General features: G+C 41.8%; 1 protein-coding gene across 5 annotated transcripts in view; it reads left to right on the top strand.

Annotated features, from left to right (window-relative positions):
- Positions 1-12,590, top strand: part of LOC101746706 (multidrug resistance-associated protein 1) — a 46,840-nt gene extending 34,250 nt beyond the window's left edge. For 3 of the 5 annotated variants that reach the window (XM_062671538.1, XM_062671537.1, XM_062671539.1), the window contains exons 20-25: positions 623-846; positions 2,578-2,795; positions 3,331-3,529; positions 4,466-4,564; positions 4,947-5,149; positions 5,260-12,590. In XM_062671538.1, the coding sequence (XP_062527522.1) occupies positions 623-846; positions 2,578-2,795; positions 3,331-3,529; positions 4,466-4,564; positions 4,947-5,149; positions 5,260-5,836 (1,520 nt within the window). In that variant the 3' untranslated portion in view covers positions 5,837-12,590. Of the gene's footprint in view, positions 1-622; positions 847-1,436; positions 1,671-2,577; positions 2,796-3,330; positions 3,530-4,465; positions 4,565-4,946; positions 5,150-5,259 lie in introns of all 5 variants that reach the window. The other 2 variants (XM_062671541.1, XM_062671540.1) reach the window with 2 other exon arrangements.
- The last annotated feature ends 79 nt before the right edge of the window (positions 12,591-12,669 follow it).

Below are 12,669 nucleotides of genomic sequence, written 5' to 3'. Positions count from 1 at the left end.
TACCTCTACCGCATCCATAAAAAATTCTACGTATCTATTATAGTAGTTAAGTTTCAAAATGGGTCTCACACCGAGTTCTCACATAATAACACGATTAAATTAAATCGTCACGCGAACTGTTTTCGATATTTGGTACAAAAGTACAAATTTCGTGGGGAGACTACAACGCAGTAGTGGTGCAGGGGTTCCAAACTTATTTTGTCGACTGTCCACTTTGAGAATAAATTACTTTTTAGCGCCCCCTTTTTTACACCTACGTAACTGTAACGATACTTGAGACCTTAGAACTTGTATCTCAGGGTGGGTGGCGTATTTATCCTGTGGATGTCTATGGGCTCCAGTAACCACTTAACACCAGGTGGGCTGTGAGCTCGTCCACCCATCTAAGCAATAAAAATAAATAAAAAATACCACTGTAGCCATAGCTCAGTCGATGTCTAAGAGTGCTCGTAGATGAAATTTCAAATCGCCTCCCAAGCATCTACACAACGCCCCCCTTTAGACCTGCAGCGCCTACAAGGGGGCGTTGTCGCCCACTTTGGGAAAGGCAGCGGTAGAGTGATGTGCGCGGGGTGGGTTGGGGGGGGGGTATTGGTGAGCGTGACGTGTGTGTGGCGCCCAGTGCTGTCGGTGTCGGTGTCGTCGCTGGCGCTATACCTGGGCACGCTGGCGGCGGCGCGCGCCCTCCACGCGACTCTGCTGGCCGGCGTGCTGCGGGCGCCGTCCATCGGCTTCTTCGACTGCACGCCCGTCGGCCGCGTGCTCAACCGCTTCAGCAAGGACGTTGACGTGCTCGACAACACGCTGCCCATGACGCTGCGGGGCTGGACGTCCTGCTTCTTCTCGGTACGACCAGGACAGAGACTACTCACCCCGAATGTTGATGTTTCCGCATAACGCTTTTTTGTATTGTAAGCGTTAAATGCGCTTCCGATTGTTTGCTTTTGTAAAACTACAAATAATTAAATCATCTTAGTCATTTCAAACGAATTAATTTATTCTTCAAATTTAAATTGAACAATTTATGATATTTAAATTCAAAGAAAATAAAAATAGTAATTTTCATTAAATCAAGGGATCAGTTTATAAATATTAATATGCAAATTAAAAATAAGTTCTGTATTTTAGATATTAAGTACATTACATATTCCTTATATACGCTAAGTTACCCTATCTATAGTACACGCTAACGCTTCTAGGTCACGCTGCGAAGACTTTATGCACACCCTTAGTGAAGTATTGTGCATGTAATTAGCCACAACATTATACTTCATTTAGCTATGTATTCTCACCCACTTGGCTTGCTCTGCACTCTTTGACACTCCGCCTTCACAGAGACCAGTAGACGTAGTGGTTAGTTTGAGAAACGATGTATTCATTATTATCGGGCACAGTGTAGGCACAACGGCGCAGGTCAAGTCATTTAACGTGCCGCGGGTGTTTTTGCAGCAATAGCGTCATTTTTCGCGGATCTAATGCCATACTTGGCGTGCTGGCGAGCTGCGAAGGTCATCCACGAACTGTTACTGGACAATGTGTTAAAGACGCCGTTGCAATTCTTCGAAGTCACGCCTATTGGCAGGATACTGTCTAGATTCGGTAAAGACGTTGACGTTTTGGACACTTCGCTACCGTCGGAGGCTTCAGACGTGATATATTGCACGTTCGAGGTAAACGGACATACGTGTATATCGAAGGGTGGAAGGCTAATCGGTTTAAGCGACATTTCGCTTAATACGCGACATTTATCTTTGTAGTTAATGCTGCGTTTAATTTGGTATTTGCATCTGAACTTCAATTAACACTAATCATACCAACACTTACTGGTACCTATTTCTACCATAGCGGGTAGATAACGGTATACAAGTAGTACTCAAAATAAACAAAAAAAAATCGTACAATTATTGTATTGGTAAGAAAAAGTCATGAAGTCAAATGCGCAAAGTGAATAAGATGATACGTGCATTTTCAATGCAAAAGTTCAAAATGGGTCATTTGACCCGTTATGGTATGTTTAGTGTTAAATTTACTCCATTCAAATAGTTGAAGGAGTTTTTTTTTTGTTATGACATTTTTTTCCAAATTTTAAACTTCTAAATGACTCGCCTGTAAAGTTGCAAAAATGTTGCTTAAACCCAATAGCCTTTCACCTGTCGATGTGTATATTCCTTGTCGTTCCGTTCGTTTAATATGTTTTGCGCGATGTCATTTGTGCTGTCATCATTATCGATTCGTCTGGTCAATCGATTGGATACATATCGAAACATTCGCCATTTCACATTCAATATCATACCGGAGCCATAGCTTCAGGAGATCATTATCAAAATCTAATAAAACAATCACAACGTACACTAATACTGCTGCACTGTATTTGTTGCTATTCGTTTTTTTTTTTGCTTTATTTTCTTTTCAAAGTTTCGAATTAAATTATTTTAATGGTTCCTTATACGTACATATTATATGTTCAAATGGTTACATTTGTAAACTGATCCCAAACGATTCGTCGTTTTTAATTTTTTTGTCAGCTAATCGAATAAAATATTGTAAAATTAATTTGATTTTTCGTCTCGTATATAGGTACTGGGAACGCTGTTCGTGATAAGCGTGTCGACGCCCTTATTCTTAGTGATCGTGGTCCCGGTGGGTCTGATCTACTACGTGATCCAGAGGTTCTACGTGGCGACGTCCCGGCAACTCAAACGGCTGGAGTCGATATCGCGATCGCCCATCTATTCGCATTTCGGCGAGAGTATCACCGGGGCGTCCACAATACGAGCCTACGGTGTAACTGATAGGTATGAAAAATAATTACGTCTAATATACCGCATTATTTGTGTGAAGCCCGTTCACGATAGTTTTATAAAATCCAATGAATTTTCTTCGTTCAAGCCTTGTTCTGACAATGGCGAATAGAACTGAAGATATCAACGAAATCCGTTGAGACCTTCTCGAATGATGCCCATACATATGTACATGTGGCAATTGATTTATATATATGTATATAAGAACGGAACGGAACGGTATGAATGGATGACAGATATTTGGAGCATGACTGAGTGAGAGAGATAGGAGATGTCGTGTTAGGAAGTAAGAAAGACGGCGAATGAATTCGGAACACTGAGTTTAATTTTTTAACTGAGAGGACGGTAGTTGCCGGACGCGGTGTAACTCTGAAGAAGCAAGACGTTTATATTTTAGTTACATAGATTAAGACGTAATAAATAATCAAGTTTGTGTGAAGTGATCAACCGTTTCACCGGCCCACCCTTAATATAAAACCCCACATGTATATAGAAAATCAATTACAATCCAATACAATAATAATTTTAGATTTATTGAAGAAAGCGAAAGTCGAGTGGATCACAATCAGTCGTGCTATTACCCGAGCTGCATCGCGAATCGGTGGCTGGCCATCCGTCTGGAAATGATTGGAAACTTCATTATATTCAGCGCGGCTGTGTTCGCGGTGCTCGGTAGAAACTCTATCTATCCGGGTATTGTAGGACTCTCGATCAGCTATGCGCTACAGGTAATGAATTTTCATATGTCCACGGTGATGAATTTATGCCTATGCCCGTGAGGCCTTAAGACGGAATGATTTGAGGGGTGGCAAAATATTTTGAAATACCAAAACCTCAGAGACGAAAAAAAGGAAAGACAGTCAATCAGACCTTTGACAATGAGTCCAGATTAATTTAAAATAATATATTATAATGTTATTTTAAATACAAAAAAAACATTGGACATTACAAATTTTGGTAAATTTTATTGTAACACTAAGGGCAGCGCGATAAACAGGACCTAGGGCAGAATCAAGCTTAAATCCGTCACTGTATGTCCATAAATAATTTGATAACATTCTTACTTCTTCTTCTACTTTATTTTTTTGGCTTCGGCACGGTTTTTGCATTAGCCACTGTCAAGTAATAAGATTTTTATAATTCACCGTTTTAATTATTTACAGTTTATGAATAATAAAAAACGAAGAAAACTTAAGACCCTTTGAACTTGAGACCCTTAGAACTTATATCTCAAGGTGGGTGGCGCATTTACGTTGTAGATGTCTATGGGCTCTAGTAACCACTTAAGACCAGGTGGGCTGTGAGCCCGTCCACCCATCTAAGCAATAAAAAAAAAACCTAGTGAAATTAAATGAAATGAGATGAGATGATATGGGATGAAATATAATCTCAGTAAATCCGTGGTCATTTACTGAAATCTTTTCAGCGTACTCCAAAAAGTAATCATCCCGAGAAGTTACGTTCAGCGGCTTTGTTTCATTTTCCCATATTTGTGCACTTTCACAGATACTAAGCACCGTGCAATAAAACACCGTTATTACACATTTAAACCTAAAGAAATACTAAATAGACAAAATAAAACAAATCACACAACTTCACTCCTCGCGTTCCCGCCAAAAAATCCAAAATTCTTACTTATAAACGTATTTACTTTTCCCGAACAGATCACTCAAACACTCAATTGGTTGGTCAGAATGACCTCTGAAGTTGAAACGAATATTGTCGCCGTCGAAAGGATAAAAGAGTACGCGGAAACCGAACAGGTACGTACCGATCTGACAACTATCAAATTTCTAGTTCAGAGAAATTTAGTTATTTGTTTGAAAACAATCGAAGAGCCCGGACGCGCCTTTACCTTGAGAGGATGTTTCGGATGGCGTCAAAACAGAATCCATTTTTGAAATTGAAACTCAAGACATTATAATGTGCCAGTGGACCAGCATTACTGTAAAGAGATTTCAGAGCATTCATTTAGTCTAAGACTTAAAGGAGCCTGAGTTTGCAACGATAATGACAAATAGCAATGAGCAAAAATTGCAGATTGCGGCGAGCAGTAACTTATATAAGTCAAACTAATGAACTATAAAGAACATAAAAAATATACTAATAAAAAAATAACGTGTATTAATAAAACTTAACATTTAGGAGGCCGCGTGGAACTTGGAGAAAGGGCCCGGCGCAACGTGGCCCGAGACGGGAGCGCTACAGCTGGAGCAGCTGACGCTGGAGTACCGCCCCGGCGAGCCGGCGCTGCGTGACGTCACGTGCACGGTGGCGCCGCGCGACAAGCTCGGCATCGTGGGACGCACCGGCGCCGGCAAGTCTACTCTCACGCTCGGGCTCTTCAGGTGAGATCTCCCTCTCTCTCTCTCTCTCTCTATCTTACTCGACCACACAAGGGCCTGATCGCAGTCTACCTGTGCGATCTGCATCTGATCCGTTACGGTACGGTTCTCAGGATCGTGGAGGCAGCCGCCGGACGCATCCTGATCGACGGCGTCGACATCGCGACCCTCGGGCTACACCAGCTGCGGTCGCGCATCACCATCATCCCGCAGGAGCCGATCCTGTTCTCGGGCACGCTGCGCTCCAACCTGGACCCGTTCGAGGCGTACAGCGACGAGGAGATCTGGCGCGCGCTGGAACACGCCCACCTCCGTGCCTTCGTGCAGGGGCTGCCGGCCGGGCTGCGGCACGAGGTGGCGGAGGGCGGCGAGAACCTGTCGGTGGGACAGCGCCAGCTCGTGTGCCTGGCGCGCGCGCTGCTACGCAAGACGCCGCTGCTGGTGCTGGACGAGGCCACCGCGGCCGTCGACCTCGAGACTGACGACCTCATCCAGAAGACGATCCGCTCGGAGTTCGCGTCGTGCACGGTGCTCACTATCGCGCACCGCCTCAACACCATCATGGACTCCACCAAAGTGATGGTGCTCGACCGCGGGCAGCTCGTAGAATATGCGGCCCCTCAACAACTACTTAACGATAAAAACTCCATTTTCTACTCCATGGCTAAAGATGCCGGAATAGTTAACTAAGTGTTTCCACTTCAAGAAAATCTTGATAACCTCTTTAAGTGTTATAAGCGTATAAAAAACTACTTATGTCAATTGTACGTTTCGAACAACAGGATAATACTCAGTGACAGCTACGTTTAACTGACGAACATATTTGGTCGAAATCTTATGCTAATAAACCGATCCCGGTAAGTTGTTAAAGTTTTAAACTGAACAGATTATTTGAGATAATGAATTTCCATGGCCATTTACTTAAGGGACAGTTGATTAGCCGACGTCCTGAGGACGGCGTGCCCCGTGCGATAGTGGTTGGGGTCCAGAACCACTGACCTCCCGGGTCGGGCTGCCTACGATTTCGCCTTGGCCTACGGCCTCTCCCAGCTGGTGACACAGCCCACCCGTGTCCCAGATATTGAGGGGCACGAGCCTTCTCTGTTGGACCTTCTGCTGACCACCGATCCAGCCGGATACAGTGTGGTGGTCGACGCTCCACTTGGATCGTCTGATCACTGCCTTATCCGTGCTGCCACACCACTCTCTCGTCCTAGTCGTCGAACGACGACCAGGTATCGAAGAGTTTGGCAGTATTTGTCAGCAGATTGGGATGGATTGCGTGAGTTTTACGCATCCTACCCATGGGGGCGGTTCTGCTTTTCCTCTGCTGATCCTGACGTCTGTGCGGACCGTCTTAAAGACGTGGTGCTCCAGGGGATGGAATTGTTTATTCCCTCCTCTGAAGTGCCCGTTGGGGGTCGCGGCAGACCCTGGTATAACAATGCCAGCAGGGATGCTGCACACCTCAAGCGGTCCGCATACGTTGCATGGGATGATGCTAGGAGACGTCGGGATCCTAACATCTCAGAGGAAAGGCGGAAATATAACGCCGCTTCCAGGTCCTACAAGAAGGTTATTGCCAGGGCGAAATCGGAGCACGTTGCTAGAATTGGCGAGCGACTGAAGAGCTATCCCTCTGGGAGCCGTGCTTTTTGGTCGCTCGCCAAAGCTGCAGAAGGTAACTTTTGCAGGTCTAGTCTCCCACCACTACGCAAGTCCGATGACAGTCTGGCCCATAGTGCGAAAGAGAAGGCTGACCTTCTGGTCAAACTCTTCGCCTCGAACTCGACTGTGGACGACGGGGGTGCCACACCACCGAACATCCTCCGGTGTGATAGTTCCCTGCCGGAGATCTGCTTTACACAGTGTGCAGTCAGGCGGGAACTCCGACTCCTGGACGTCCATAAGTCGAGCGGGCCAGACGGCATCCCTGCAGTGGTTCTGAAAACGTGCGCCCCTGAGCTGACGCCTGCGCTAACGCGTTTGTATCGCCTCTCTTATTGCGCTAACAGGGTTCCGTCTTCATGGAAGACTGCCCACGTCCACCCTATCCCCAAGAAGGGTGACCGGTCGGACCCATCGAGCTACAGGCCTATCGCGATAACTTCCTTGCTTTCCAAGGTGATGGAGCGAATAATTAATATACAACTCCTGAAGTATCTGGAGGATCGCCAGCTGATCAGTGACCGACAGTACGGTTTCCGTCACGGTCGCTCAGCTGGCGATCTTCTTGTATACCTTACTCACAGGTGGGCTGAAGCCTTGGAGAGCAAGGGCGAGGCTCTTGCTGTGAGCCTTGATATTGCGAAGGCCTTCGACAGGGTCTGGCATAGGGCACTTCTGTCGAAGCTACCATCTTACGGAATCCCCGAGGGTCTCTGCAAGTGGATCGCTAGCTTTTTGGATGGGCGGAGCATCACGGTCGTTGTAGACGGTGACTGTTCTGATACCATGACCATTAACGCTGGCGTTCCACAAGGTTCGGTGCTCTCCCCCACGCTTTTCATCCTGTATATCAATGACATGCTGTCTATTGATGGCATGCATTGCTATGCGGATGACAGCACGGGGGATGCGCGATATATCGGCCATCAGAGTCTCTCTCGGAGCGTGGTGCAAGAGAGACGATCAAAACTTGTGTCTGAAGTGGAGAACTCTCTGGGGCGAGTCTCCAAATGGGGTGAATTGAACTTGGTTCAATTCAACCCGTTAAAGACACAAGTTTGCGCGTTCACTGCGAAGAAGGACCCCTTTGTCATGGCGCCGCAATTCCAAGGAGTATCCCTGCAACCTTCCGAGAGTATTGGGATACTTGGGGTCGACATTTCGAGCGATGTCCAGTTTCGGAGTCATTTGGAAGGCAAAGCCAAGTTGGCGTCCAAAATGCTGGGAGTCCTCAACAGAGCGAAGCGGTACTTCACGCCTGGACAAAGGCTTTTGCTTTATAAAGCACAAGTCCGGCCTCGCGTGGAGTACTGCTCCCATCTCTGGGCCGGGGCTCCCAAATACCAGCTTCTTCCATTTGACTCCATACAGAGGAGGGCCGTTCGGATTGTCGATAATCCCGGTCTCACGGATCGTTTGGAACCTCTGGGTCTGCGGAGGGACTTCGGTTCCCTCTGTATTTTGTACCGTATGTTCCATGGGGAGTGCTCTGAGGAATTGTTCGAGATGATACCGGCATCTCGTTTTTACCATCGCACCGCCCGCCACCGGAGTAGAGTTCATCCATACTACCTGGAGCCACTGCGGTCATCCACAGTGCGTTTCCAGAGGTCTTTTTTGCCACGTACCATCCGGCTATGGAATGAGCTCCCCTCCACGGTGTTTCCCGAGCGCTATGACATGTCCTTCTTCAAACGAGGCTTGTGGAGAGTATTAAGCGGTAGGCAGCGGCTTGGCTCTGCCCCTGGCATTGCTGAAGTCCATGGGCGACGGTAACCACTCACCATCAGGTGGGCCGTATGCTCGTCTGTCTACAAGGGCAATAAAAAAAAAAAAAAAAAAAAAAAAAAATACACATTCCGATTAACAGTTTGACGATCCGTCATTCCGATAGAAACAGCTGACTATCGATTCATATGATCGGTTTTGGCATCGCTAAACACTAAAACGTGAAATGTCACGTAAACCTTGAAAATGTAAAAAAAAAAGTGTGTGTGTCCGCTCCGACGCACGACTGGAGTTTACTGGATATAAATATAAATTTGTGTCAGTTGAATACAGTAAAATATGGAAGGTACGTATTCTAGTGAGAATGATCCGGGAGTTGCGGAACACGTGGATGCGGTAATTAAGTAAGTCTATATAATTCACTTTTACAATTAATATATAAGTTGTCCATTCACTGATAGAAGGAATTGTTTATATTTAATAAGCTTTATTAATAAATGATTTGTAGCGGGTTATATTCGGGTATCAACCCACTAACAGTTGATACGTTCAGGAATCGAACCCGAACGGCGTCCGGCCACAAGCAAAACGATGTCGGTAAATTAAACGAAACAATACGAGAAATAGTTCTATATTACGACAACACGATACACTACAGATTATTAACAAATTAACGAGACACAAAACAAACGACTAACAAATATATGAAAATACAATAATGAGAGAAACGCGCGATCAGTACGAGGCTTTGTGGCGGACTGCCGGCGCAGCAGCCCGGCGTCACCTGCGATAACGCGGCCGCGCGTTGGCTCCTGATTGGCCAATCAGGAGCCAATCAGGCGCATAACGCATTTCGTGTGACATGCTATACTCTCTAGTACGATTTTGGTCCCCATAATTTTCATACCCCGGGCCTATATATGTAAATCGATTCTTAAGAAGTAAACTCCAAAAAAAACAACTATGTATATTGATTTAGAATACTTTCAAATTTTCACATTTGTATAAAAATACGTCGATTTTGTTGACGGTACCTGTACACTGTTTATTAAGGTACCTCGTAAACCTCGAATTCTTAATAAGTCATCGTAAACTCGAATAAAAAATATGATCTGTTTGTTAAAAATACTGATATGAAGAAAAATTCATCGACTTTTTTTATAAAAATGTAGAAATTTAAAGAGCTGATACGTTTTAGTCAATTGCAACATTCGACTTAAAAAGTTTTGTATGTTATTAGTGTTTATTGAACCGACATCACATTGCCATCAACACTGTACTTAATTTAAGATTTTCAAAGACAGGGTTACAATATTTGTTTATAAATATACATTCACTAAGTTTTACATTGTATTATGATTTAGTTTATTAATTCTAAGTATTACGATTGTTTTTAGATTTGCGCAACTACTCAAAACATAACAATTTTTTCAAATACCTACCAAACTACTGCCAATTATCATTTTTATCTGTGGAAAATGTCAAACTATTAATAAATCATAGAAATCTTCAATCGTTAATTCAAACTGGTTATTTATTTCCATTTTTAAATAATAGTCATCAGACAAATATTTTGTCTGATCTTGTAACATAGCTGTAGATATGTGTTACCTGTATGTTGCAAAATTTTGTAAATAAGCGAGTGCCTGTGATTTTCCACTGCTTTTTTTTAAATGGTCCGTTGCAAATTTTCACCGTCTATGTTACAAATACACTACCTACCTTTTCAACTTTTATCAATCAAAAGGTGTCTTTTATATTTATATTGCGTTTATTCATTAATAGGCGAGAAGATTCCATTCCAAGGCGGCTGTTTATATTTCTAGCATGGACAATATCTGTGGCAGCATAATGTATCAATGTAACCTTTCACTATCTAATTTAATAATAAAGCTAATAAATCTTAAAAACTTGTCTGAGAGAAAATATTCAGAAGAATTAAACCAATAGTTCCCAAAAAATGAGATATTGCCGCATTACAAATAAAATTATCAGTAGACTTAACCGCTGACGAACCGTTATTTTTAAAATTAAATTTTGCACATCATCAAAATTAAAAATCGCACATCATCATATTCGAGGGTGTGTCTTGAAGTGAAAGTAATTTTGAACTTTTGAATTTTACTAAATGAAATTCAACGAAATATAATATATTACATATATTATGTAGAACAGCAGAATGTTTATTATATTACATATATTATATTTCGATAAATTTAAACCCTAAAGGACGTTCTGAAAACTGTTTAACTAATGTCATAATCACTGGATTTTTTTAAGTACTTTAACATCGCATTTATTCATATTAATATATCTTTTTTTTCTCTACCAACAGTATTTATTGCACTTAATTATGTAATTTTGTCTCTTAGACCTAGGTATAATAAAACATCTTGTAATCCTACACCGCCCCTTAGTAATTATAAATTTTCATGCAAAATGTATTTTATAAATTTATAATATTTGTATGTGTTAATACACTGTAGCTATTTGAATAAATATTACTTTGATAGAAGTGTACTAGAACATTGTTGTTGTAACATGTTTATCCATGTAACATGTTGTAAATCCAATTAAGCGCCTTACTTACTACAAGTTGATTTTGCTCATAAATATGAAAAAAAATTGCGGTAAAAAGGTATATATGTGGGCGTTTCATAAGAAGACATGTCGCAGGAAATAATTAATTTAACAATGGTATTCGCACTGCGCGCAATGCAAAGCTAAATAAAAATTGTCACGTTCGGGATCATTGCTTGCACAATGTGAAATGTCTGTCTTCGTTCAAGATAACTTCATTACATATCAAGTTTCTGAATTAGGGTAATTGATCTTTCAGACAGACATTTACAGGTGGTAGGACCTCTTGTGAGTCCTAGCGGGTGGGTACCACCACCCCGCCTATTTCTGCCGTGAAGCAGTAATGCGTTTCAGTTTGAAGGGTGGGGCAGCCGTTGTAACTATACTTGAGACCTTAGAACTTATATCTCAAGGTGGGTGGCGCATTTACGTCGTGGATGTCTATGGGCTCCAGTAACCACTTAACACCAGGTGGGCTGTGAGCTCGTCCACCCATCTAAGCAATAAAAAAAAACGTGGTTTGATAAATAATTTTGAGTAAATTTTAGCAGTACATAATATGTTTTTGTTGAGTTTTTGCGCAATCGGTCGTTTCATAGGAAACCTCACTTTAAATCCAGCCGCGGCCATTCTAATCTATTGTTTACCATTTTTGTGATTTCGACTTTTGTGTTCCTAATTTAGGATCGAAGTGCGGTATCCTTTATACGTAAAATAAACGAATAAAATGAATAATTCGTTATCGAACTGTTGTCATTAACATATTTATTAACGTTTTAACTTAATAAATTATCAAATTGTGCTTTGAGAAAATACTTCGAAGTTACCACCACACTGCCTATGTAAAAATCTGTAATAATACAACAGTTGACACTTACTTAAAATACTGGTACTTAAGGGTGAAGAAATACGATTGGTTATTAAATTTTATTGCTCATTTGCTTTAAATAATAACTTAATGAAAATGTCACATCCGAGATTTTTAAACTTTTAGTATATACGTACTTACAAAATAGTTTTAAGTCGATTTATTTAGGTAATGTCGTTATTGTGAACAAAATCTGCATTTTATTGTTCATAATTTTACAATAGTTGACACAACCGTGATGTGTTTGTCTGTTATTAATACACAATGTGAATAGTAATGTATCATAAACAAGTTATGTAGGTACTTGGGTAATAATGTTAATGTGCGAAGCTTGTTATGTAATAGAATGTTAGTATTTAGTTAGGACCACACTATGTGCCTAAATTATTTATGATCTTGATATAAAGAAGTTAACAATTGAGTGAATTTTGTTCTTAATTAGTAAAAAATATCTAAGTATATATATATCGCGTTCTCTAATTGATGATTTGTTGTGTTTATTGGAATTTTCAATAATTAATTTACGGAATTACTTATTTTAGGTACTTATCTGGTTTTGTTACTTGCCTTTATTTATCATAAATACAATATTTAAAAATACGTTTTGTTTTATTGAACATCCTTATTTATACTCGCGTGAAGTCTTCGTCGAAGGGATTTTGTGATAAAAGGATATCTC

This window comes from Bombyx mori, chromosome 12 (assembly GCF_030269925.1).
Source record: "Bombyx mori chromosome 12, ASM3026992v2".
In the NCBI taxonomy this organism is placed as follows: Eukaryota; Metazoa; Arthropoda; class Insecta; order Lepidoptera; family Bombycidae; genus Bombyx; species Bombyx mori.
This window is presented reverse-complemented; position numbering and strand designations above follow the sequence as displayed.